The sequence below is a fragment of the Gambusia affinis genome, linkage group LG01 (assembly GCF_019740435.1).
Source record: "Gambusia affinis linkage group LG01, SWU_Gaff_1.0, whole genome shotgun sequence".
NCBI classification, from domain to species: domain Eukaryota; kingdom Metazoa; phylum Chordata; class Actinopteri; order Cyprinodontiformes; family Poeciliidae; genus Gambusia; species Gambusia affinis.
Window position 1 is genome coordinate 8,286,273 of NC_057868.1, and position 24,004 is coordinate 8,310,276.

Here is a 24,004-nt window from a genome sequence, read left to right on the forward strand (position 1 = left end):
TTCATGCTAACATTGTTCGCCTCTAATCTGTATTCATGCGAGTATTTCATTCAATCCCCAAGCAAAGCCGGCCCTAAATCCTTGCCAATCACATTTTGCTACTCCATAATTCTGCGATTGAATATGCCATGAATGACTTTTCAGGCTCTCTCCCTAATCTGAGTGAATCAGTGTGCTGGTCATATTGTGCCTTCATTATAGTTTCCCACTTAAATTTCTATTATCGGCGTGTTTAGTGGATTATTGAAGGAGAAGGATGTGCAACTTGAGCAATATTTGTTATCAAATACTTAGATTTAGCACGATAAAACATTGACCCTACTGATTTATCACACTCCTAGATGATTTCATTGTTTATTCTTCGACAGATCTTGGATTTAGTTAAACGTGGGAGTGACTGGAATGAATAAAACATACCTTCTTTTGAGAGTGAAGGAAAAAGCTGCGTTTAGTAACACAAACCTGCTGTGCGGCCGCCGGTGGGGGAATGATGTGTTAATCGAGCCTCAAACTATGTGGGGGTTTTTTCAGGCCAGAGGTCTCATTGTGAAAGGCACGCAAAAGAAAAATGTATTTCAGCTGAGGCCCCCCTGGCTGTTAGCCCTCGACTTCATTGCAGTAATGTAAATGGTGGATTAGGTGTCGTTAACTGGGACCTCCTCAACCCCTCTTCAGCCACTTCCCCCTCCTCTGCTTTTCCATTAAGACAGCTGGTATCTTTCAAAGGGTCCTGGCCCAGTGATTGATGTGTAATAGCTCCTGGCCTCACCTGCCCCCTCACAGTATTATTCATCGGCCCGCGCCGCTTTCCACTGAGCACTTTGTGTTTCTTTTTTGAGTACTGGTTCTTTCTCTCTACATATATCTTACTTTCTCATTTCTGTTCTCCCTGCTGGTACAGAATCACTGACTTCTACATTTCCCTGCTTGTTCATCTTCCATTGCTTGTGTAAAATTACCTCACCGAAGCTTCTAAGATTTTCCCTTCTGTCTTTTTACCCTTCTAGGGTTAACAAACACAAGCGTGTGCGTGTGTGTATTTCTGGTGAAGTAGTCAAAGTTAAAGAATTTGTAGCAAAGCAGCTGCATAAAGCGTCTCCAGATGCAAACTAATCGTACCTAGGTTGTAAAGATCCGTGCAGGGGCTTACATCTGCCTCTGACATCAAAGGAGAGGGGGTCAGCTCTCCATTTGCAACAGTTTAGAGTCCTTGTTGGTTTCATTGGAAGAGGCTTATGTTACTGATTAGAGGAGCAAGGAGGTGCTTAGCGTATACACAGATTCTGGCAGCCTTCGGGATTTGAGCCCAGCTATCAAATGGTGCCGTTGTGAAGGTCTTCGTGTTCCTAGCACCTTCTAGACTTGCCGGTAGAGCCAAACGTTTGGAATAAACAGCTGTAAAATGCAAGTGGATATTTACTTTTGCTGGGAAAACAGTATGTAGAGAGGCACCGATAGGCGTGTTGTGGATGGATTTTTGGTACCTGGAAAGCTTTGAACTGCTAATACCCCGTTTTAGCTAATTGCTTTGCTCTTTAAGAACTACAAAGGCCTTCGTTCTCTGCTGAAAGACTTGCTCTCGCTCGCTCTCATGCAGCTGGAAGGAGCTGTAGAAATGTTTCCATATGTTGTTTTTACACCTCTGTGTTTACTCTGCTGTTTTTAAAACCCTCACTGACACTGAAAATGGCAAATTTAGCAGCTGAGCAAAAAATGTCTGCATATGCTGGATCTCTATAAAATGTTCAACCTGATTGATGTCGTCTCGCTGCAGGAGATTTCTTCACCTATCACAGTTTTAAGAATATATTACCAACATACAGGCACGGAGATGCTATAATTACAGCTTTAGAATAAACAGTACAGAATGCCACTTCTACAAGTTGCTGCCGCTTAGTGTTTTTTGCTGTCTTAAACTTTTTATGTAAAGGTCAGTTTCTTCATTTTCTTGATGTATTTAAACATGTTTTCACCAGTATTTACTTCTGCTTTAACATTGTTAGTTTTTCACCTCAAAATCTGCTGGTAAGCTGCTTCTTCTCTATGAAATAAGAAGCAGTAGCTACAATAGGCTATTTATTTCCTCTTTTGTTGGATTGTATTCCAATAAATCAAATCAGCAGCACTGCCTCTGTCAGGCAATATGTAGCTGCTGTTGTTGCATGCATTTAAATGCTGGAGAAAACAAAATCAATTTATATTGGCTTGTATAGCTAATAGTGGTCATTCTGGTTACTGAGCACAACAATTACCAAATCTAACTGGATTTCAGATTGCAGGTTTTAGCATGCTTGGGTTTGGCAACGTCACTTCCCGATCCGAGTTCCAGCTTCCAGGAATAAATGTGAATGCTCTGATTGGATTAAATGCCCACATTTAGGTAAACCATTTAAATATCAGTGGTTTAAATGTAACTGCAGACAGCACGAGCAGTCAGGCGTCAGATTCCTCTAATTAAGCATGTGATGCATTTACAAACAGTTTTCATGTCTCGTGTCACGTGGATTTAATGTGAAACACATTTTAACACTTAAAGATGATTTTTGACTTTATTTCTAGATGAGGCAAAATTTACTAGATGAGGCAAAATTTGCCGCTCAAACTCTTAGATGAAGCTGATATTGAACTCCATAAAATGCTTATCCATCAAGTGTTTTCCCCTTGAACCCTTAGCTATAGTGTCCGAAAGTTAATTTTGGACCCAACAAACAGCAGGAGGACACGCAGTGTCTCTTCACACTATCTGTATGTGTTGGTTTTGGCTGCGTATCCTTGCACGAACATGCCCGTCAGAAAGCTCCAGAGCCCTTTCATCTTCCCTCAGTTCGCTAATGTGTGTGTGTGCCAGCAGCCCAGTGGTCGCCTGGTAACTCATCATTAGGTGATTAATGGGGCTGTGACGAGGCTGCGGTTTAATCAGACTCTGTGTTTGTGTTGAAACCGACGACAAGAGCAGCTGCCCTGTCAGTTGGTGTCTGCTCACGAGATGACAGCGCCCGCTGCTAAGGAGTGCCGTTGTCAAATAGGCTTCAGTGTGTATCACTGTGTGTTAGTTTGAGCCAAAAGCATTTTTCTCCTCCCCTCCCTCTCACCTTCCACCATCTCCCCACTCCTCACCTTTCCGTCTTTGTGGCTCTTCAAATAAACGCTCGCTGGCCCGAAGATCCGCTCTTTAATTTTCCCTCAGCGGTGGTTTTGTCTCTTTCAGCCTCCCCGCTTCCTCTCTGCCACCATGGCCATGGTAACACCAGTACCGACTGCCCGGCCTATAGCCCTCCAGGGGATATAATAACCATTTCTAGTTAAATTGTTGCCGTGGGGGGCGTAGGTGGAGGTGAACATTGGCAGTAAATGAGTAGCCTCCTTTGTGGGTGCTGTGTGTAGGAGCAGTGTGGCGCAGACAGTGCGCTGCTTCAGCTTTGCCGTGCTCCAGTGTTTATGGAGGGTTTTATGAAAAAAAAAAAGTGGCGACTCGGTGAAGATAGCTGTAAGTGGCAGCGAGCTAAGCATGGCAAATGACTGACTCTGGCTCTTTCCCTCTCCTCTCCCTCACCCTTTGCCGTATCCACCCCCCCTCGGAGCTGTCACTTCACATTATCACAGCAGTGACTGTCAGCTAAGCGCTGGATTGGGTTGGGGTGGGGAGCAGTCTAGGAGTATAAGCACACATGGATGGATGGGCAGAAATGTCACCAGTGGCCTGCGAAGACGGTAGTCTGCTAACTTTGTCATTGAGGGTTGAGCTCCATATAAACCAAGTAGATTACTGCTTTTACTGCTGAAACAAAACAAAAAAAACAGCGTTACACCTCCGATCATGTTACCACCACAAACTTCAGTGTGTTTTATTGTGGTAGACCAACACAAAATAGTGCATAATTGTGATGCTGAGTGAAAAGCTACTATGCTAACTTGACTTTTGTTTTCTTCTTTAGAGGTCAGTGACTTGGTAACGAGATCTCCTTGTGTGTAATTTAAACTCGGTATAAATCCAGCTTGTTCAGGGAAGCACACAAAGGGTTTTTTTTTTAGAGAACATTAGTGAACAATCAGCATGAAGAACTGATCAATATATTAAATGGAAATTTGACTCAGTCATGGTGACTCAGGAAGAGTGAAAGAGTTGAGAAATCCACAGCTCATGTTTGAGACTCTGTCTACAGGCAAACTATTACCTGGTAAGATTTAAAAAAAAAAATAATAATAATAAACTTTTACATGCAAAATAGTATGTGTTTCAGAAAACATGAGATAAGGCGTGGGAAGTTGATTATAGTTGATGAGAAGATGGATGCTGCTAAAAACAAGACACTTTTCAGATTCCAATTTGTGAAAAGTCTGAAAAATTATTATTATTTTTTTAAACTTCACCATTAATGGTTTAATTGCATTAATCACATATAATTACGGCAAAATAATAGTTGCCCTCCTGCACGCCGGAGGGCGGGGCCAGAAGCTTGTGGTGGTAATTTGTCATTATGTGACAAAGTTCAACACTAAAATCTTTCTAAGACTCTGTTTAAGCTTCTTGTAGCTACAAAAAGGTTTGACTTTCCTCCAGGTTCTTGCCTTTCTTCTTCTCCATTGCACACTTAAATAAATCTACTTCTGTATCTTTTATCAAGACGAAACTATTAAAACTGAAACTGTTAACACTGCTTGCGTTTCTCTGGCGCATACATTGTTTTTAAAGAAATTTCCAAAATAAAATTACGTCCATTAAGAATAACCGACCTTGCTCCTGGTGGAGGTTGTTGTATTTCACCACCAAAGATGCAAATGGTGCATGTACCAGCTAACAGTTGTACAGGAACAAACCTGTGTTAATTGTTGTTGTTTCATCCGCAGGTTTCCTGAAACTCTGGGGTTGTTGGTGTGGCCAAATTTTCCCTGGATTTGACTGGTAAATTCAGAATTCTGAAGCCCAGGCTCACAGTCTACCTTTCACGGAGGCCCAGCCGTGAGAGGACTGAGGAAGGCACGTGGCGGATCATGACGGCCGACAAAGAGAAGGAACGGGAGAAAGAGAGGGACAGAGACAGAGACAGGGACCGGGACAAAAGAGAGGCCGGGAAATCTCGCCGGCAGGACGGAGACCGGGGCGAGAGCGAGAGCTCCAGGCCGCGCCGCAGCTGCACGCTGGAGGGCGGGGCCAAGAACTATGCAGAAAGCGAGCACAGCGAAGACGAGGACAACGACAACGGCAGCACCGGCGGAGGCAGCGGCACGGCCGAGGAGGCCGGCAAGAAGGGCAAGAAGAAGATGCCCAAGAAGAAGTCGCGCTACGAGCGCACAGAAAATGGAGAGATTACGTCCTTCATTACAGAAGACGATGTTGTTTACAGACCCGGAGGTGAGTTCCTTCAGTGGTGTTGACCTGTGGTTTGTGTTGGTTCACCGTCACTGGGTTCAGTTCATGAACTTCTGCCATCTGCGTCGCACAGGCAAAAGTCAAACAATCACCACTTTGTTGTTCATAAGACAGAACCCTGTCAGGTGGAGTCTGGAATTTCATGTCGATGTTTTTCACGTCTGTGAAAGCAATGAATACGATTTTCTAATGTCCTTCCATTCTTCCTTTTTTCTTTACTTCTGTCCTTTATAAAAGGTGTACCTCTACCTGGCTTTTAGTCTTCCATTTCTTTCCTTCCTGTATTGTGTCTTATCTTGTTTCCTAACTCTTTTGGTGTTTTATACGCATCTCCAAAACTCGTATTTTTCATTTTTTCCCTTCTTTTTTTTTTGTTCTTTCTGTTGTCCTCATATTGCTCTTTCTGTTCATTGTATTTTTTGTGCAACCTGTCTTTTTCTCTTACCTGATATCCTACTTGTTTTTTCTTCCCTCCTTGTTTTCTACTCTTCTTTGGTTATTCACATGTGTCCTAAATGTCTTTCTTCCCTTCCTTGTGTCCTACCTATTTGTCCTTCCTTTCATTTTTGTCTCACATTCTTTAGGTCCTTCCTGGTGTCTTCAGTATCTTTCTTTTTTAATTTTTTCTGGTTTTTCTTTTTCTTTATGCAAAAGGTAGCGCCTCGGCTCCTTCTTTCTTTCTTTCACTCATTTCATGGTGTGTGTACCAGCTAACATCATTCCTAAAGTGAACATGTATTCTATACAAGGCTTCGTATTTCTGTTCAAAGTGAAGGTTAAAAAAACCCAAAAAAAACCCCACGAAGAAGTCTGAAAAGTTCAGTTTGGAAAAGTATTTAATTTCTTATAAAACTGCGCCTGTACTCTGAAGAGACTAGCTTTAGGAGATGCGAGGAAACAAAACCTAATTGATCAATAATTGATTTCCCTTAAAGAAGCAGTCATCTCAGTTCTCAGTTGCGATGAGCTGCGGAGGGATTGCGGATTCTTCAAAGAATCAGCTCTCCAACAGCGGAAACACTCCCTAAGGCTAAAGGCCGATGCATCATGCAATCAATCCTGTGACCCGCTCTGAGCTTTGTCTTGAGCTGAGTCAATAAAGCAAAGTGGTGCTCCACTAGATGATGTGATTGTGACGACAGCCGTGATAACGATTTCTTCCTACCACCATCTGACTCTCTGAAAGTCTGCCATCATTTCTGGGGCCAAAGGGTTCTCCAGTTTCCTGGAGAGATGTTTGAGCTGCAGCTCTTCGTCGAGTCGGACATAAGGATATGGAAAACGAGCCAAGCTCATCCCGAGCTGTAATTTTGGCTTCTTTTTCACGTGTTGTTTGCAAAACCGTTGGTATTGCAGGTGAGCAGGTCAGCAGTCTGAGATGGAGGCCACGCTGGCTGCTCTCTGCTCTCCTGCTGCTCAGTGCTGTGCGCCTTACAACTAAATCATTGTTGCGTCTCTTCGTTTATGAAGGAGCTGGTGAAAGGTCAGGTAGTGAAGGGGACGCTCATGTGGCACAAGTGTTTCATTAGGAAACATTGAAGGTTCCCTTTAACCACCTTGTTTAATACGTTGTTTGATCATTTTTTTCCACTCGGGCTGGCTAATTACTTGGAAAAACTATTATTTGGACTTGATGTGTTGGATCAAATTGTTGTTTGAAAATCACCAAAAAATTTTTAACATTTATGTTTGAGATTGTTACTCTTGCTGTTGACAATGTTTTTAATCATTCTTTGTTCAGAGTTATTGTGTGCTGATTTCCCAACATCTCTGGGCTACTTACTGTAACTGAAGTAGCCTGAGTGACGTTCTGATGGAGTGAAGATGTGTTGTCTATTCTGTCCAGTAATAAATAGTTTGCTTTCTTAAAAGCGTAGCATTATTTTTAATCTCTAATGTTATGCTAGGGCTACGTAATGTATTGTAAATATGCAGTGTCTTGTGTGATGTATTAATAATAAACGTTTCTGGCTGTTATATACATATTGTTTATGATAATGTCAGAAATTGTCACTTTGCGGGGAATATAATATGTTCATCCTGTTGGGTGGATGCTAAAGACCACAGATTGTTGGCAATGAAAGAGAAGAGCTTGGAAAAAAGATTTATTATGACTGATATCATAGCTGAAATATTAACAAACGATGTCCCACTTACAGGGTTTTACAATATTAACGCTGTGCAGCTCAGCTGAATGTGGTGGGAGACTTGTAGCTAAAAGGCCGGGTTATAAATGTGATTGTCACTTTTATCCCCCATTCATACCCCGACACCAAGGGTTAACCAATAAAAGTGCAGTCAGTCTGCGCTGCATAGACTCTGCGTAGAGCTTGAAGTAAAAAGAAGGGGGGGTAGAATAATGTAAACAGCCAATCACATCAATGAAGCATTCAAAAGGCGTATAAACACAACCAACCATCTCAGAGGGCTAGCTCTATCCAATATTTATATTTCCACATCCGAGTGCGCAGCGTAGCCAGTGTGGGGGGAATATTTATGTTTCCTGTCTTCTCCTCCAGTTAGATTGACAGGACAGGTTTAGAGGGGCTGAAATGTCACAGCCCACCCCCACGTTGACGATGAGGGTTGTTAGATTGGTTATATTAAGAACGGCTCTCGACTTGGTACTACAGCCTCAGCACCTACATGCTCGTTTGTAATTTACCTCCCGGTGTCATCATGGAAGGTCCTCCACCTCCCCGGCAGACTTCCTGCTGTCTCCTATCCTCATTGTTCGAGTGACAAACCATGCGTGTGTGTGTCTATTTGTGTGTGTGTGTGTGTGTGTGTGTGTGTGTTCTCTTCCCCCCTCCCAGCTAGCCGTTGGTAGCAGCCTTCTTGCAATCAGATTTGATGCGTGCAGCTTAGGCAGGCACAAAGCCTGCGATGGATTATGCTTTACTAAATGTTAAATCCCTTTATAGCCGTCTAGTGACATACAATATGTAAAACTGACCACCCTCAGAGGGGGATTTGCGCCACCCCAGATGTATGGAGAGTGACGGGACTGTGATGGAGAGCGGTCGCCAAAGCAGGACAGAATCTGCACCGGTTGTGGGTTTTGATTGCTTTTTGTCACATGGAGCTTTAGGAGCTTGCAGGCCCTGTGTCATCACATACAAAATAACAGGTAATCTAGTATTGAACCCTCCCGGTCTCCAACCACTCTCCAATCTCTCTGCTTAGCCTTTCAATCCCTTGAAGATGGTTTCAGGCAGCTTAGTGCACATCGATTGGACGGGGACTTGCTGCAAAGGGAAGTGTGAGCAGCCAGTAGGTGGGCCTGCAGCTAACTAAAGCCCTGCTGCTGCTTAAAACGCAGAGAGGAGAGTGTCTGCGGTGGCGGCCTGGGGACTGTGTCCCAGGCCATTTGTGTTGGGGCAAGCTGCCCTACACAGGGCGAGCAGACATGCCAGATCGATGTGAGCCCCGTGGCTGAGTTCGCACCACTTCTCCGGGCCCAGATAGACTCCTCCAAGCCTGTTCTCTCTTCTCATCCACCCCCACTCCATATTGAAGATCCTCTCCTCAGAGAGTATGCACATCGCCAGGAGGGGATCAATAGGAGACGGACACAAGAGTTGCCTGTACCCATGCATGCAAAGCACTCTGATAGCTACTACTTATGCAAAACGACATCTGCAACTGTTATACAAGTGCAGCCACGTTAAAAAACACGCATTTAAAACGTGATTTTTCTCATCCACACACCAGTATCCTAAAATCCTATTGGCTCTCGCCGCTGCATGTCTCCTTATTTCCCTTCTATCCATCAAAATGCAACCTCAGCGTGTGTCCCACAGCCTGGTTGCCTCATCAGCTGCAGAGACGTGATTTAGGTAATTTTAGTTGTGAGGCGGTAATGATTTGTTTGTTGCAGCATATAGAAACAAATTACAGACTTACAGTCCTTCTGCGTTTCGCCGTTGATGGGGACAGCCAGTGATTCTTGCTCCAGTCTTCTCTGCTCTTGCAGGTTCTGATTTTGTGCCTCTAAAACAAGCTGCAGAGCAGTAAGATATATATAACACAGAAACACACACGAAGCTCAATAACCAGGCTTCCCAATTCCCCTCAACTTTCAGCCTCACTGATTGCAGTCGTATAAACATTTCATTTTCTCAGTGATTATCAGAACTTCAAGTTTCCACATTGTGTTCAGTAGGAACATGATGTTCCTACTGAACATTAAACGTCGTCTTTCAAGACTTTTTCACATTACGTTGACATGCATCAATATATTTTATTAGGCAGTCCCTCCTTATTTTTGCAAGTGTGGAAATTCACACAAAATCTTTTTTTTTTCTTACAAATTTGCATAATTCTGAGATTTTTGTTTCGACAGAAGCAGGGCCTTTTGGGGTTATTTCAGGATTACCTGTAATTAGCTCCGCCCTTCTCCCCACCTTTTTTCCTGCTGAAGAAGAGCATGACAAAGCGTGATGCTTTCACTGTCATATTTTATAGTTGCGATGTGTGTTAGGAGGAGTTATGTATAGTTTTTTTTCTCCACATATGTGTTTTTATTCTCACATGACCTGTTAAGTGAAAACATGACAGCTTGTGGCTAAATTTAATTTAGCTGTGTGAACCTATTGGGATGGCTCTTGATAGCAGTGCATCATTTTAAATGGATTTTTTTAATATATATTTTGAACAATGTGACCTTTGTGTAAAGTCTCATTAAACATAATGCCCCTCAAAAAGCTCCAGTGTAATTGCAACAAAATCTGAGTTTAAGAAGTAGCTTGTATGCATTTCTTTATTTGGGAATTTTTTTTAAAATCATTATTTTGTACAAAAAGGATTTAGATTTGATGAGTATTTTTGTTAGGCAATTTGTTCATTTTATTCAACTAAACCACATTTTAACACGATTTTAAAGAAGTAGAATTGACCCTTTTATAAAAACAGAGTGGAGGAAAAGTGTGGAAACTTTCCTTACTTACTGATTGCTACATTTGAGCCTTTAAAAAAAAATAAAAATCTTATTATTATTTATTTGACAAAAATATTAGCTTCTGCAATTTCACATTCCAAGATCATTTCCGTCTCATGAAGCTTTGAAGAGGTTGGTTTGTTGTGAGAAAGTAGATGTTAAAAAAAAAAGCCAGTAAAATGTTTCGCGTTCAGCGTTGGACAACTGCCACTGCACATTAGCAAAACATATCCTCTGAGCTGCAAAGGCTAGCCGTCAATCACTTAGCTGCTTCTAGTCAGGCAAACATAAGGGACAAGCCCTGGGAATCGTTTCCTGTTGAAACACGGCAGTGTGAATCTGTAGCCCGCCGTTAACTGAGCAGATCTATTTTTAAAAGAGCCTCTCTCTCTGCTCGGCTCTCTCTTCCTTTACGCTAGAGACTCTGGGAAAAGAGCTTTTTAGTGAAATCCAACCACCTGCCGACTGCTAAATGAGAAAGCGTGGGCTAGGCGAGAAGGAGAGGAGCGGGGTCGACGGAGGGGGGGGGTTACTGTCAAAGAGCCTCTGTTTTCCCCCGAGGAGCTAAGTCAGCTGTAGACCTGCCCCTATTGTAGAGAGCTGATGGTATCGCTTGCCAGGTATTTCCCTTTGCTTTTCTAGCGAGAAGTAGGACTTGTTGGGTCGGCGGAGGGGGAAAACAGGAAGGAAAGCTGTGGAGGAATCGGGTGCCCTTGCACCTCCAGGCCTTGTCTACATGTAACACCACCCTAGTGGGAGCGAGCCAGCAGGAAGCAGCAGACAGACAGCCTTGGACATCAGCTGGTGTGTCTCTACAAGCTGCTGGAGTCTGTGTTGGATCAGATGAAACACCTTTATTATTCTTCCCTTGTCTGTATCAGCTCTTCCGTGTCGTCACACCCTCTGTACTTTAATTATTGCATCCATTGTGCTGCTGATAAACTGTAAGCTGTAGAAATGAAGGGAATTTGACACTTTGTGTAAACTTTGATCTGCAGTGTTTGGTTAAGCGAAATGCCTCTCTGTGGTGTTTAAACTTTTCAACGTTTTCTATTGCTTCAACACAGAGGAAATGCATTTCAGTGGGTTTATTAGTTACAGCTACTGTGTCCACTAGGCCCCGTCCACACAGTAATGTTTTTTTTCTTTTTCTCTAAGACAGAAGAGTTATTCCCCCGTCCACACAGAAACACAGTCTGTTTTGTTTTTTGAATCTGTCCCCCACTCATACTTTAACTCTTGTTGAAGTTTTGATGTATTAGCACAAAGTATAACCCGACCTCTGACCCCAAACACATCATATGTCATAACAACAATAGTGGATTACTTGTTCATGTAGTTTTAGTTTTACAATGCAACGTGATACGGACAAGAAGGTCGACTTTTATTGTCCAATATTTCATGTTTTAACGCCACTTTTAGGTCTGTGGCAGTAAAAACATTATTTTGGGCCTTTTCATGAAAACGGTGCTATGTTTTTGAAACTTACAACCCTTTTTAAAAAAACAAAAGAACATTCCAGTGTGGCCAGGGTCTAAATAGCTCAAAAATCTTGAAGTACTGAATGTTGTTTTTGGAGGTAAATATTATAAAATTAAACATAGTTCTACTTGTTTTTCCTTAGTGTGTATGTGTGTTTTTTTTTTGTGCTTTCTGCAACAAATTCCCACTACAGAATGACTCCAGTTATTTTTTTAGGTCGCAAGAGACCTTTTCTCATCTTTTGTAACCTTCTAGCCTATTTTATATAAAGATTTGGCGGTGTAAGTTTTGCTGGTGTAGACGCATTGACTATAACACGCCAGGGTAAAAATCGTGAAGATCACTGATAAGCCATCAGAAAGATGGACGTACTTCTCAAAATAAATCTACAAATTACAATCTGAGCCTGTTGACCGTCTGCGTTTACATCATTGTAAATGTGCAGATCAATTGTAGGGCCATTATAACAGAGAAGCTTTGTTGCATGCCTGCATGTTGAAGCATGTGTGTTTTGTTTCTTTTTTTCTTTTTTTTCAGTTTGAGCCCAGCTCCACTTTTAACAATGCAGGTGCATCCTGCCTCATGCCCAACTCTCACCACCTGCTAGTACGACTTAAACAAACACTCCCTTTGATTTTAATAAGCCTGTCTCTCATCCTAAAATATTCATCTCCCCCCTCGCCGCCCTCCACTGCTGTGTTTACAAAACACTGTCTGTATACGTCTGTGTTCACGGTGCGACTCGCTCATTGTTTTTGGCTCAGAGAAGTAAAAGCCTGGCTGATGTTCTCAGGAACTCGCCCCTCCCCTCCCCGCTGCTGGGATGCAGCAGCAAATTAACCGGCGTCATATTTGTTTCGAGGTAATGCGCGACTCTTCCCGCTGCGGTGTGTTTTAGATCAGACATGCTTGGCAGCCTTAAGAGAACAGCAGCCTGAACAAGGAGTCTGAGCGAGTGTGTGTGTAGGTCGTAATATTCAACATGGCGTTGCTCTTTGGAGTCAGCGGTGACAGTGTGACCTCTGTTCCTTTGTTCTTTCCTTCCCACCTTGTCTCCTGCCTCCATTCCTCCTGTCCTTCCTTCTTTCTTCCATCATGTTCCTTCCTTGTCCTCCCTCTCTTTTTGTGCCTCAGTTCTCTCCCTCTTCAATGGTTCCTATTCGTTTCCCTTCCTTTATTCTACTTTCTTATGTTTTCTCCTTCTTTCTTATTGTTTTTGGTTTCCAGCCTCCTTGTGTTCTAGCTTTGTTTTTTACATCCTTCCTTTATTCCTAGTCTCCAACATTGTCCCCTTGTGTCTTTCTTTTCTTGTTTCCATTCTTCCTTGTGCCCTATTCATATTTATTTTTTTTACTTGACTCCTGCTCTCTTCCTTCCTTATGTGAGATCTTCCATATTTTTCCTTTTCTGTCCCCATTTCATCATTTTGCTAATTTAAGTCCCTTTTTCCTTTATTTACTTCCTTTTACCCTTGTCCCTTCTTTACCTCCCTCCCTTATTTCTTTCTTCCTTTTACCTTTTTTCATTCCTTCACTTGTTCTTTCTTTCCTTCCTATTCTCTTTTTTCTTTCTTCATTTGTTCTTTCATTCATTCTTTTCTTTTACAATTTTCCTCTTTTTTTATACTTTTTACTCTCCTTCCTTCTCCCCTTTAACTTTTTTCCTTCCTTTTTTTTTTTTTTTTTACTTCATTTTACGTTTTTTCCCCCTTTGTTTTCACTATGTATCCTGCTGTAGGACTACATAATGGTAAGGATTAAAAGATTAGGTTCTGTAAAAGTTTGTAAGTTGTGCATTAAAACGCTCCGGGGCCCAGTTAGTGTGAGTATGGAGCCTTTGCTCCGTGTCTGGTTTGGTGCGATGGAAGCTGAACTTATTGCTGCTGAAGGAATGGGAGCACTCCTCTTGCTACGGTCCTGCTGTGGTCTCCCTCCTCCTATGGTGAAAGCTACATCTACACACCCAGCATGCACTTCAGTCTTTAAAAAAAAAAAAGAACCCCATCCCCCACATGTACACCCACTCCACAGCTAAACCTCTTTCCTCCCTTCCCTCCTCACCTCTCCACTTGAGCGAGGAGACCCACTTCCAAAAGCACAAAATGGCAGGAATGTTTAACAATCTCCGACGACCGTTGAGGAGCCAGGAGGGCCGTTTCCACCATGTTTCCTCCTCGTAGTGTCTCCCATGGCGCCAATTCCTTCCCCTCTTTCATTCTAAAGGCAAATTTTAAGGTGCTAACTTTGCTTTAACTTTTGAAATTCATCGAGTTTTGCCTTGTAGTCGCTTTCAGAGAAATGCCCCAAAGGGCAGCATACTCCTCACTGTCCAAAATTGAATTCAAACTGTGCTTTTGACGTTAGAAGAATGGACTGCCACGCTGTCTGTAAGTGATTAAAGTAGATCCCTGTCCCCCACCACTGCCGCCCCCACTATCTTTCTCCATTCTCGCTCTCTCTCCTTTGTGCCTGTTGATGTGCTCATGGGCACAGACACGGAGATTTGGCTCCTCTAAATGAATTTGCCGCCAAGGTGAGGGGACACTAAACCCTAATTCCCCTGATTTGACTCCTCCGAAACATGTCATCTCCTTCAGATTAGTCTCTTTTGTTCTCCGACCCCCTTCCGTCCCTACGCTCCCTCGCCAACTTCTCTCCGTCTCTCACGCTGCCTGTGTTGCTCACACAATAGGACTGATGGACGTTTTCATTCATGTTATCTTGTAAATGACTTCCAGGGATGCTGTAAAAGGGGGACAGGAAGAGGCTAGTAGTAAGAAAGAGATATAATGCGCTACTCAGACCGAGCGTGGGCGATAACCGCTCCCCCCTCCTCCTTCTCATCCCTCCCTCCGTTAGAACAGCTCATTCAGCTCACAGCAGATAACAAGCCCACCCTGGGGTCTCACACACATGCAGACACACTTAGAATAGAAAAAAACCCCAACAAAACAAAGCAAATGATGTCAGGGATGCTCTCGTACACACCAGCACCTCTACAAAACGGTATCTTGGGTGTCAGGGCCATTTAATATCTCCCCCTGCCTCCTTCTCCTCTGCCAGCGGTAAGATAAACCACAGCCGGATCGATAGCTGTGTTGACACAAACAAATAAATAACAGATGATGGCAGTGTCAGTCACTGAGAGAAGTGTGTGTGTGTGTGGGGGGGGGTTAGAAAAAGGTAGCTGCATATCTTTTGTTAATTCTTCAGCATCAGACCCGCTCAGCGTGTGTTTTTTGGCGAGATGAGCACCAGCAGTTTGTGTTTGTCAGTGTAAATCTTACCTCTGTTGGCTTTCTTTGAGGCAGAGAGCTCACAAAAATGTGAGCTGTCGTAGCAAAAACCGGGAGCTTGTTTGGTTGTTTTTAAATCAATAGAAAGCAATATAGAGCTGTGTTTTATATCTGTGTATCAGATGCAGCAGGGAGATTTGTCTTCTCTTTACAGTTTGGTTTCACACACTATAGTGCATGTGACATTAGCGGTTTGAAGTCGTCCTTTTACAGTTTTAAGGATACGCCGTTGTGTCTGGAGAGTGCCGCGTCGGGGCCTAGTTGTTTCCTCTTGCTCTTATTTTCTTCTCAGCAGAGGTGGCCGTGTGTTTCCGTCCTCGGCAGCGTGAATGTTTTTGTTAAGGAGATGAGGGTTCACGACCCGACCGTACCACCAGTCACATTTCATTCAACAACACGGCCAGCTCCTCTCACTCGGTGCTGCAGGACTGACATCACTAACCACCGTTTTAAAAATGGATAAGAGACAGAGGGTGGATTGCTTTTTTTTTTCTTTTTTTCTCAATTTAATCCAAAGCTAGTTAGACATATAGTGTGTTTGGGGATTTCATATCCTCTAATTTAAACGTGTTGCGCTATAGCATAATTTGAGTGGGACGTCTCTGGTGGTTACTGTGCGATTAATGCATCACATTTTATGTGATCATGGGAGAGAATCAAGAGAGCAAGAGAGTCTGAAAGACAAAACAGTGTTGTAAAAATTGACAAAAAGAAGTTCATATTTAATTGCAGGAACATGATCTGACATTGAAAACTGCATTGAACCCAAATCCTTTGAGCAGAGAAAAAAACTCACTAGGTGTCAAATACGTTTTTAACAAAAATGATGCAATTAAAATGCCTTTAATATCAATAAAATAAAAAACAGAGTGTGTATCTCACTGTTTTGAGTTGAGCAGCAATTATTTTCTTGCTGGTATCTGTAGCAACATGGACTTTTTAAATATGATGGGATTAAACTAAAATCTGGAGGCAGAAACACTCCATGTGGATCTGGGGTGAAACAAAGGTTGCACATAAGGAAAAGTACATCATAGTCTTTGATAATGTGAGTTAGGGTCTTTGAAGCTGTGGAAGCGTGGAGAGCTCGTTGGGGTTATAAACTTGTTGAAAATAGCAGGAGACATCAAACATAACTCTGGTGGCCTCTGCTAGGAAACTGCAGATGTTATCAGTGGGCCTTTTAGCAGGATAACGATGCAAAACAGATGACCAAAACAACACAGAAATGGTTCACCAGACACCAACTCAGCCTAATTTAGTCTCCACCATGATCCACTGACCTATAGCAAACCTGCGGGTGAGTATAAGAGAGGACCAAAACCAGTGAGGGGTGTCCAAAGTTTTGCCTGCCTGGATGCAAATGGTTGAAAGAAACAGAAACATTTTATATTTTTCGTTCTGAAAAACAATGAGTACTGGAGATAGGCACCAGTCTCCCTTGCGACCCTGCAAGGAGGAATGGGTATAGCGTGACGTTTTTGGCCCATGTGGAAAAAGTTTTGACACCACTGATGCAGAACGTTTGGGCTCTGAGAAACAGTCAAAGATCCTTGTGTTTGTCTGCTTCAACCTTGTCAAATGGTGCAGAAGGAAACTTGATGCTGTCCTGTCACGGTTGTTGTAAATATTGATCACAGGATCTCCAATGATTGTCACTGGTGATTTTCTTAAGCAATTACTTTATAATGGGATTATTACAGTGAAAGCTGGATTTGTATAGCTATTAATATAACTACATCATGGGGTAAAAGATGATTTTTAAGACCTTTGACACATCTTTGCTAGGATTCCCAGTAAATGTGGGTGGCACTTTGAAAATTATCCCAGGAAATGCACTCAAACGTTGATTTAAAATGCGAGGAAAACTGTCAAATGTCAGACAATGAGTTGCAGGTTTGGTCCCATCCAAGGTTGCCTCCATGGTTACGGCCATGTGGCGGTGACTCGGTGGGGGTGATGGGGGTTGGGTGGGATGAGGTTAAAGTCAGTGTTGCTCACTGGTGTATAAACGGAGTGGAACAATAACATAATTCCCCTTGAGCGTAATGTTTGCTTTGGAAAGGCAACCTTGTAGCGCTCCAAAAGTCTTTAATCCTATTACTCGCATTCCAATTGAATTTGACTGGAGGAGAAAAATGTCTTTTCAGCAGAGGTAACGGCACAAGAAATAATGTATTGCCGAGTCTGACTGCTTAACATCATGAAAGCTGTGATAAGTATGAAAAATCATCTCTGAATCCCCTTTTTTCTTTCCATTTCTCACTTGCAGATTGTGTGTACATCGAGAGTCGGCGACCCAATACTCCATACTTTATTTGTAGCATTCAGGATTTCAAGCTGGTGAGTAGATTTTTATGTCTATTCTTTTCTTTTTTTTTTTTTGTCTTCTCCTAACCTGAGAGGCAGCACAAACCAATCAAGCTGATGTTTAGTGCTGGAAAATTGCTTCGCGTTGCTAATGCGTGCGGCTTACGTCCGCGCTGGTTTCAAAAATGACTTTTTCGCGTCGGGTTTTGTTGCCCGGACAAGTAGGAAGGCCTTCTGGGAGTCTGCTTTGAATATTTACCACATTTGCACTCCACTGCATGTAGTGTGTAATAATGCTCGTAATGAGAATATAGATGTTTGCAGATGCACTTACTTGATTTAATGGAGGAAACCCTCACTGGTTTTAAATTGATTTTTTTTTTTCCTACAACCTCGGGACCAAATTACCTCTCTCCCTGCATAAAGAAAGAAATTAGTTTTTAATTTGCTGCAAGAATGGCTGATTCATCAAGCTCAGTCAGTTTAGCAAAGAGGGGCTTGTTTTCTAAGCAATAGGACATTTGTACACAGACACACTCACACATGCACACACTTGTAGTTTGTTGTCTCGCACTGCATTCTCCGTCTTCTGAAAGGAACGCTGCATGTTAGTTCGCCACAACAGATTGGTCTTTGTTGTTGCAGATGAAAGACGGTGCATTATTTTTGGAGAGATTCACATACTTTGCTTCACTGACACACATGAATCATGAATATTTCAGGGCCACATGCCGATCATGCTGAAACTCTTTCAAGTAGCGCGCAGCATGATCTCAGTTAGCTTTCCTGTCCCCCTGTGTTTTATCGCCATCTGTAATAAAGGATTTCTTGATGCCAACTGCTTGTTTCTTCTTGACAGATGAAAATTGCATAAAATGTATGTTTGACTGCACCTGAAACCACACATGCGGTTTTGTTAGTTTTTTTATTTTTTCTCTCTGTCTTGTGGTTTTGCTGTGGTCACGTTTTGTGGCTATCAAACTGTATTTTTAAGGCCAAAGATATCAGTGCTGTTTGCATTTTCATCCCACTGAAATGCAGTGTCATGTCTGAGCACCACAGGAAGAACCCTCAATATAAAACGTGGTGGTGTTAGCACCATGCTGTGGGAATAAGCGTTATTAATTGAGCTAAAAAAAACGTAGCAGCCAAAGCATACTTTGAGATGGTGTCCATCTCATGAAGTACCAATAAAATACAGAAATATTTTTGGTTGTATCTTGACCAAAATGTTAAAAAGTCCAGAGGATCTTTCTGGATAAAGCATGTTTTAAATGAATGAAGGTCAGTTGTTGTGCGGACAGGAGGCTCTAAGGTGAGCCGTAGGACTTGCAGCCAGCTCCCCACAGCAGTGCGACTTTAATCGGATTGTATCTGTAAAGTGCTGAGTACCGCAAGTTCCCCTTTCTCTTGCACGCAGAGTTTAGCATGAAAAAGCTCCAAACCTGCTCCTTGATTAACAGGGTCCGGGGAAGTACGGGGGCAGTTAGAGGTAATTGTCCAGGGAGAGAGAGAGACAGAAAACTGGCTGCTTTAGCTGACCTCTCCCTTCAACTCTCTGTATCCGTCTCTCTGTGACTCCCTCCCCTAGTCCATCTGTAATTAATGACCAGCCATCTGCAGGCTTGAATGTGTACGAGCAGACTACACTCTTGTTCTCCTATGTTAAAACAACAAGCCCTGCTGGCTTTTCAAACAACTACAGTGTTTTTCAGTAACTTCACTTTGTCACACGGTGACAAATCACAAGAAAGGGCCGGCTGCTGCTGCTGCTGCTGCTAGTGCAGCGAAACACTCCCAGCTTGTTTTATATGGGCCTTGTTGGAATAAAAGAAATGTTTGACCACTGTACTGTTTAGTGCAGCATAATGAGCACTGTCATCGCACTCGTCCTTGTAATGATGCATTAAAAAAGGAGCAACAGCAGCAACCATTATTCTCCCTTTCCCTCGTCTCCCCCTTCCTCTTCTTCTCCGTCCTTCCCCCACCGTTTATTTCTTGCCTCACAAATTATTGATTAACCCCCTGCCATTCATGGTGTAACTGGGCTTCAGAGGCACAGCGCAGGGAAAGAACATTTTATTGGTCCTGTACCAAACAACCCCATCAATATTCTTGCAGCCATCTCCATTTTCTTGCCCATCTGATCCATTCTTTAAGCTGAGAGAGTGTCACTTGTGTTCTCTGTCTAATGACCTGTGAATCCAATTATTGCTGTGTATAAACCATCACTGTGTTGTGTGGGGACGGGAGCAATGAACTGGCTGACTCTTTTTCTCTTCACATGTTGTGTGAAAATCCGCAGACTTCTCTTCGTACCCAGACTTGATCTTCTGTACAGAAACTTGGACTGTCGGCAGTAACGCATGCAAAAAGAAAAAAGAAATAAGAGGGGAGGAACAGAATCAATTCTTAGATCATGATTGGGGTCATTCTTGACTTGGAGGACAATCATTTTCCTCCGCTTGTTTACTCAACAGTGGCAGCTGCGGTGACCACTGCGACCTCTGTGACTTATTGATCCAGTTATATAGATTTCAGCCTCCTGCCTTCCTCCTAACATGCCTGGCCGGCTACAAAGATGACCACTGGGAAGCCATTATAGACGTTTCAACAAAATGTTTAACCTTCTACTAAATCTCAGCTTATACTTAAGTTTTAATGACAACAGCCAAACATTTATTATTATTAACATACCAAATATCAGTTGTTTGGATTGTTTTCTTTTTGTTTTCTTTGGACATCATAACATTTGATGACTGGTGTTTCAGCAGCTCTCTATTCTGAAAGTTGGCTGGAAATCACACAGACGCATATGGATAGATGCAGCATCCAACACAGTCTCCCCTTCTCTCTGAAACATTGTAAAGACTGAAAAACATAGTGATTGAAAGGAAAACCCAATACTAGAGCAACAAAACCGGGTGCATGGTTTAAATATAATTTTGCTAACTGTGGATGTAAAAACAAAGCTGCTGTTTTCAAACAAGTCACTGAGCGGATTGGCTGACTAAATCACAGACAGCACAACAACAGCAAGGTCTGAATCAGGACTTCCCTACCTAGTATATGAATGATTTGTATATGGAAACTGTAAAGTAGGAAATTTTTATAATAAGCACTTGATTTGTAGCGTTTTTTGCTTCCTTAAACACACCCAGACTCATTGTGATGATTTTATTCTCTCGCTCTCGTTGTGCTTGAGGTTAATTGGGGCCCTTCAGTCCTCGATGCCTGGTTTTGATTACTGTTGTGATTTTGTAATTAGTTTACCTTCTCTGCTTAACAGAGGAACATTATTGAGGTGAATGTTTGTGTCACGACTGTCTGATAGATCTCCATCCCAGTTGTGAAACTTCAGCTTGTTGCTCGACTATCTGGTTCACTGCAACACGGTCACACATAGCAACGTGCGAACCGCTTGTAGTGAGCGCCGAGTCTTTAGACAATGAGGCAGCGACACCATCAGCACATCTTTCCTCCAACCCTGACGTCACAGATCAATCTTCCTTCCCTTGCCTTAACCATCTCCTCCGTCTCCATTCCTCTCTCTTTCATCCATCTGTCTCTACAACTCATCCCCTCTCCCCTCCTCCTCATCTGTTGTCACTCACTCCCACCTCCTCTTCCTCCTCCTCTTCTCATCCCACGTTGGAGTCATTGTGTCCATGTCCTCGACGCTCATTGACCCTCCTACCTCTCCCTCTGCTTGTTTCTAACCTCATTTGCTGTTATTGGCCAAGTCAGCTGTGTCCTGTCCTCCCTCCCCCCTTTTTCTTCCCCACATCTTTCTCTCTCTGTTTCCTCCCAGCTTCTCTGTTCCCCCTTCCTCTTTCACTAATGGAGTGATTGCAGCATTTCTCCCTCTGGGAACGAGGGGATTGAGGAGACTAGTACACCATCTCACACACAAACACACACACACACGTTCGCTCTCCCACTGTTAGCCTCGCACACACAAATCTCCACCCAAGGATCTTCCTGCTTCTGGACATTTAATTAGAGCCACGCACAATGCAATTATCTTGCCACAAGTCCATCTTGCATGTTGTAGGTCTGAGCAGCTTAAGGAGGCAGAGGATTTTTCCCAGTCAAATCACCAATGAGGAACATTTGTGCACGTTGTATTTGCACATTCTTTTCCCGTTTAATCAGGCGGTATGTCTATAATTATCAGAAATATGCTCGGGCTTTCTCTCCTCCATCAAATATGTTTAAGCGAATGTGTGAAATGCACTGCCTTTTTTTTTCTTTCTTTCTTTTTTTTTTTTTTTAGCTCTTTGCGGAAACTAACTCGTCTATGGTTTTAGCTAATTTATTGGTGTCCGTCTAATCTATCAGATGTGTCAAAACAAAAATGGTGCTTATAAATAACAATTCATGCTGATAGTTTGGCCGTTTATCTGACAGACAAGATTTTGTGGAAGTGGATTTGTCTATCTTCTAAATGTCTAGTCTGTATTTTTTTTATTGATTTTAACATGCACCAGCTTTTGTTTCTGATGCTTTGATTTGTTACTTTATTTACTAGCAACCCAACAGGAACGTTTTTTTCTGACCACTAGCTATTGTTTTGATTTTCTTTTTTTCCTTTTTACTTTTTTGTCTAAGGAGTAAAGCGCTTAAGATGCTAAATGTTCTGCAGGTTTTTTAATAGAAATAGTACTTTTGAGTTAGCCCAGGTTGTGTATCACTTGGTTGCTTTCTGACCACTTGCGTTTGCCTGAGACTATTTCTTATGGCCAAATAAGATGAATAATAATAATTAAACCAACCTTTGAAAAGTTAGTTGCTGACAACTGGAGCCACTTGGGGGGAAAAGTCGTCCTTTATATGATATTTACTTTTACTAAAACCTTAAAACATTCCAATAAATCTGCTATTCTGAGGGTCTCCTTAAATGTAAAACACAGAACTTTTGTAATTTGTGCGAAGCTTTTTTCCCCTGTAGATTTACTATAATATATATAAATTTAAAAATAAAAAGTTTTTCTTTTCTTGACCTGGACTGGTAGCTTGCTGTTTTGCAAATATGTGAGAGCTGAATAAAGATATCAGGCCGCGATGCTTTTAAACATTTTTCATCTGTCGCTGCACACTTCCTGTCAGATGACCACTGACATCACGTCAGTCCACTCATCACTCCTTTTAAGCTAATGTTGTTTTGTACGTCCATGGTTGATAAGCTGCAGGCAGTGTGTGTGTTAGCAGCTGAATGCACACTGGCTTCCACGGCAGATATCCCCAGTAGTTTGCCAGCTAATTCCTGCTTGTTATCCTTATGTAACTCTATAAGAATTAATAAACACATATCATATTTTTACTCAAATTTATCAATCAGTGAGAATGTCATACTAGTCAATGCCTCATCAGGACATATATTCACTGTCTGCAGGGATCCTAAATGTTTTTGCATGTTGACATGGGACAAGTTGTGTTTTGTTTTGTTTTGCGCGTCAACTGGATGTTTATCCCGCTTTTCACCACTGATGGTGATGAGCCGAAAGCTCATCATACCGCCTTGGAAAAAAGCCACCTATTCAAACCCCATAATTAAAAATGTTTGATAGAGATGCAAATATATGTGCATAAATATGCATTTTTAACATGAGCAGCTATTAGTTTTTCTGCAGACCTTGACTTCCAGGAATCCAAATGGAATCCAAAGTGCTCTGAATTAGCTTAACAATGAAATCCACAGGCTAATTAACTTCTGTCCATCACACATTCAGATCAATGAAAACATTCCACTCGTTGTACATTTGCTGTCAAAAAAAAAAGAAGAAAAACCTACTTTCCTTCCATCTTTCTGTGCTCTGATTTCTCCCTTTATTCACAGTAGCGGTGTCAGTGGTCTGTGATGATGCATGTTGCGGGAAGTCAGTGAATGACAATCCTGGACTGTAACGCTCAGCTTCTGTACAGGCTAAAAAAGTCTCTGGTTGGTGCCGAGGCGCTGAGATGATGGGCGCTGGATGACTAGACAGTTGTTGGCTTCGCTCTTGTCACTGCCTCGAAGCTGGAGTTTCCCCCTCTTTATCTCCCCATTTCTCCCCCTCCTGACCGCCCCCCCACCCAAGCCCCCGCTGAACATTTGAAATGCAATTATGGATCAGTGAGCACCACCATCAGTCGCACTTCTTGTTAATATTTATCAAGTAGAGCAGCAGCCGCTGCCATCTCCTGAGAGAGGGGCGCTACAGTCATTAGAGGCTATTTTCTCTCTCTCTCTGTGTGTGTGTGTGTATTTGTGTTCGCTCCATTCCACAGTCCACTCAGCTGCTGTGAGCGAGCTAGTACATTTCGCAAGCATTAACATGTGGGGATTTACAGTGTGTGTTGCTGTCTTAAGTGTGCGCTTGTCTTTGTGCTCTGTGTGAGGAAGCGGCTTTGACAAGGGCATCTAGCTGTCTGTAGACGGGGCCGGCCAGGCAAGCTGGCTGCAAACTGCTTGATTGAAGCATTCTTCCTGTCATGTTTACCTCTGAATAGCAGCCTTAAAGCAACAGGAACCAAAGCACAGCAGCTGCTAAAACCTGAACCTCCTTTCACTGTCGCCTATATTCAAATTGAGTTGAGGACAGAAAACTGATGCCATGTTTTTGTC

The 24,004-nt window shown here is 42.5% G+C and overlaps 1 protein-coding gene across 3 annotated transcripts in view; it reads left to right on the plus strand.

The window, feature by feature from the left end:
* rerea (arginine-glutamic acid dipeptide (RE) repeats a) overlaps positions 1 to 24,004 on the plus strand; it is a 195,780-nt gene that overhangs the window by 88,825 nt on the left and 82,951 nt on the right. For all 3 annotated transcript variants that reach the window (XM_044122336.1, XM_044122328.1, XM_044122343.1), the window contains exons 2-3: positions 4,849 to 5,353; positions 17,360 to 17,430. In XM_044122336.1, coding sequence (XP_043978271.1) covers positions 4,993 to 5,353; positions 17,360 to 17,430 — 432 coding nt within the window. In that variant the 5' untranslated portion in view covers positions 4,849 to 4,992. The remainder of the gene's footprint in view (positions 1 to 4,848; positions 5,354 to 17,359; positions 17,431 to 24,004) is intronic.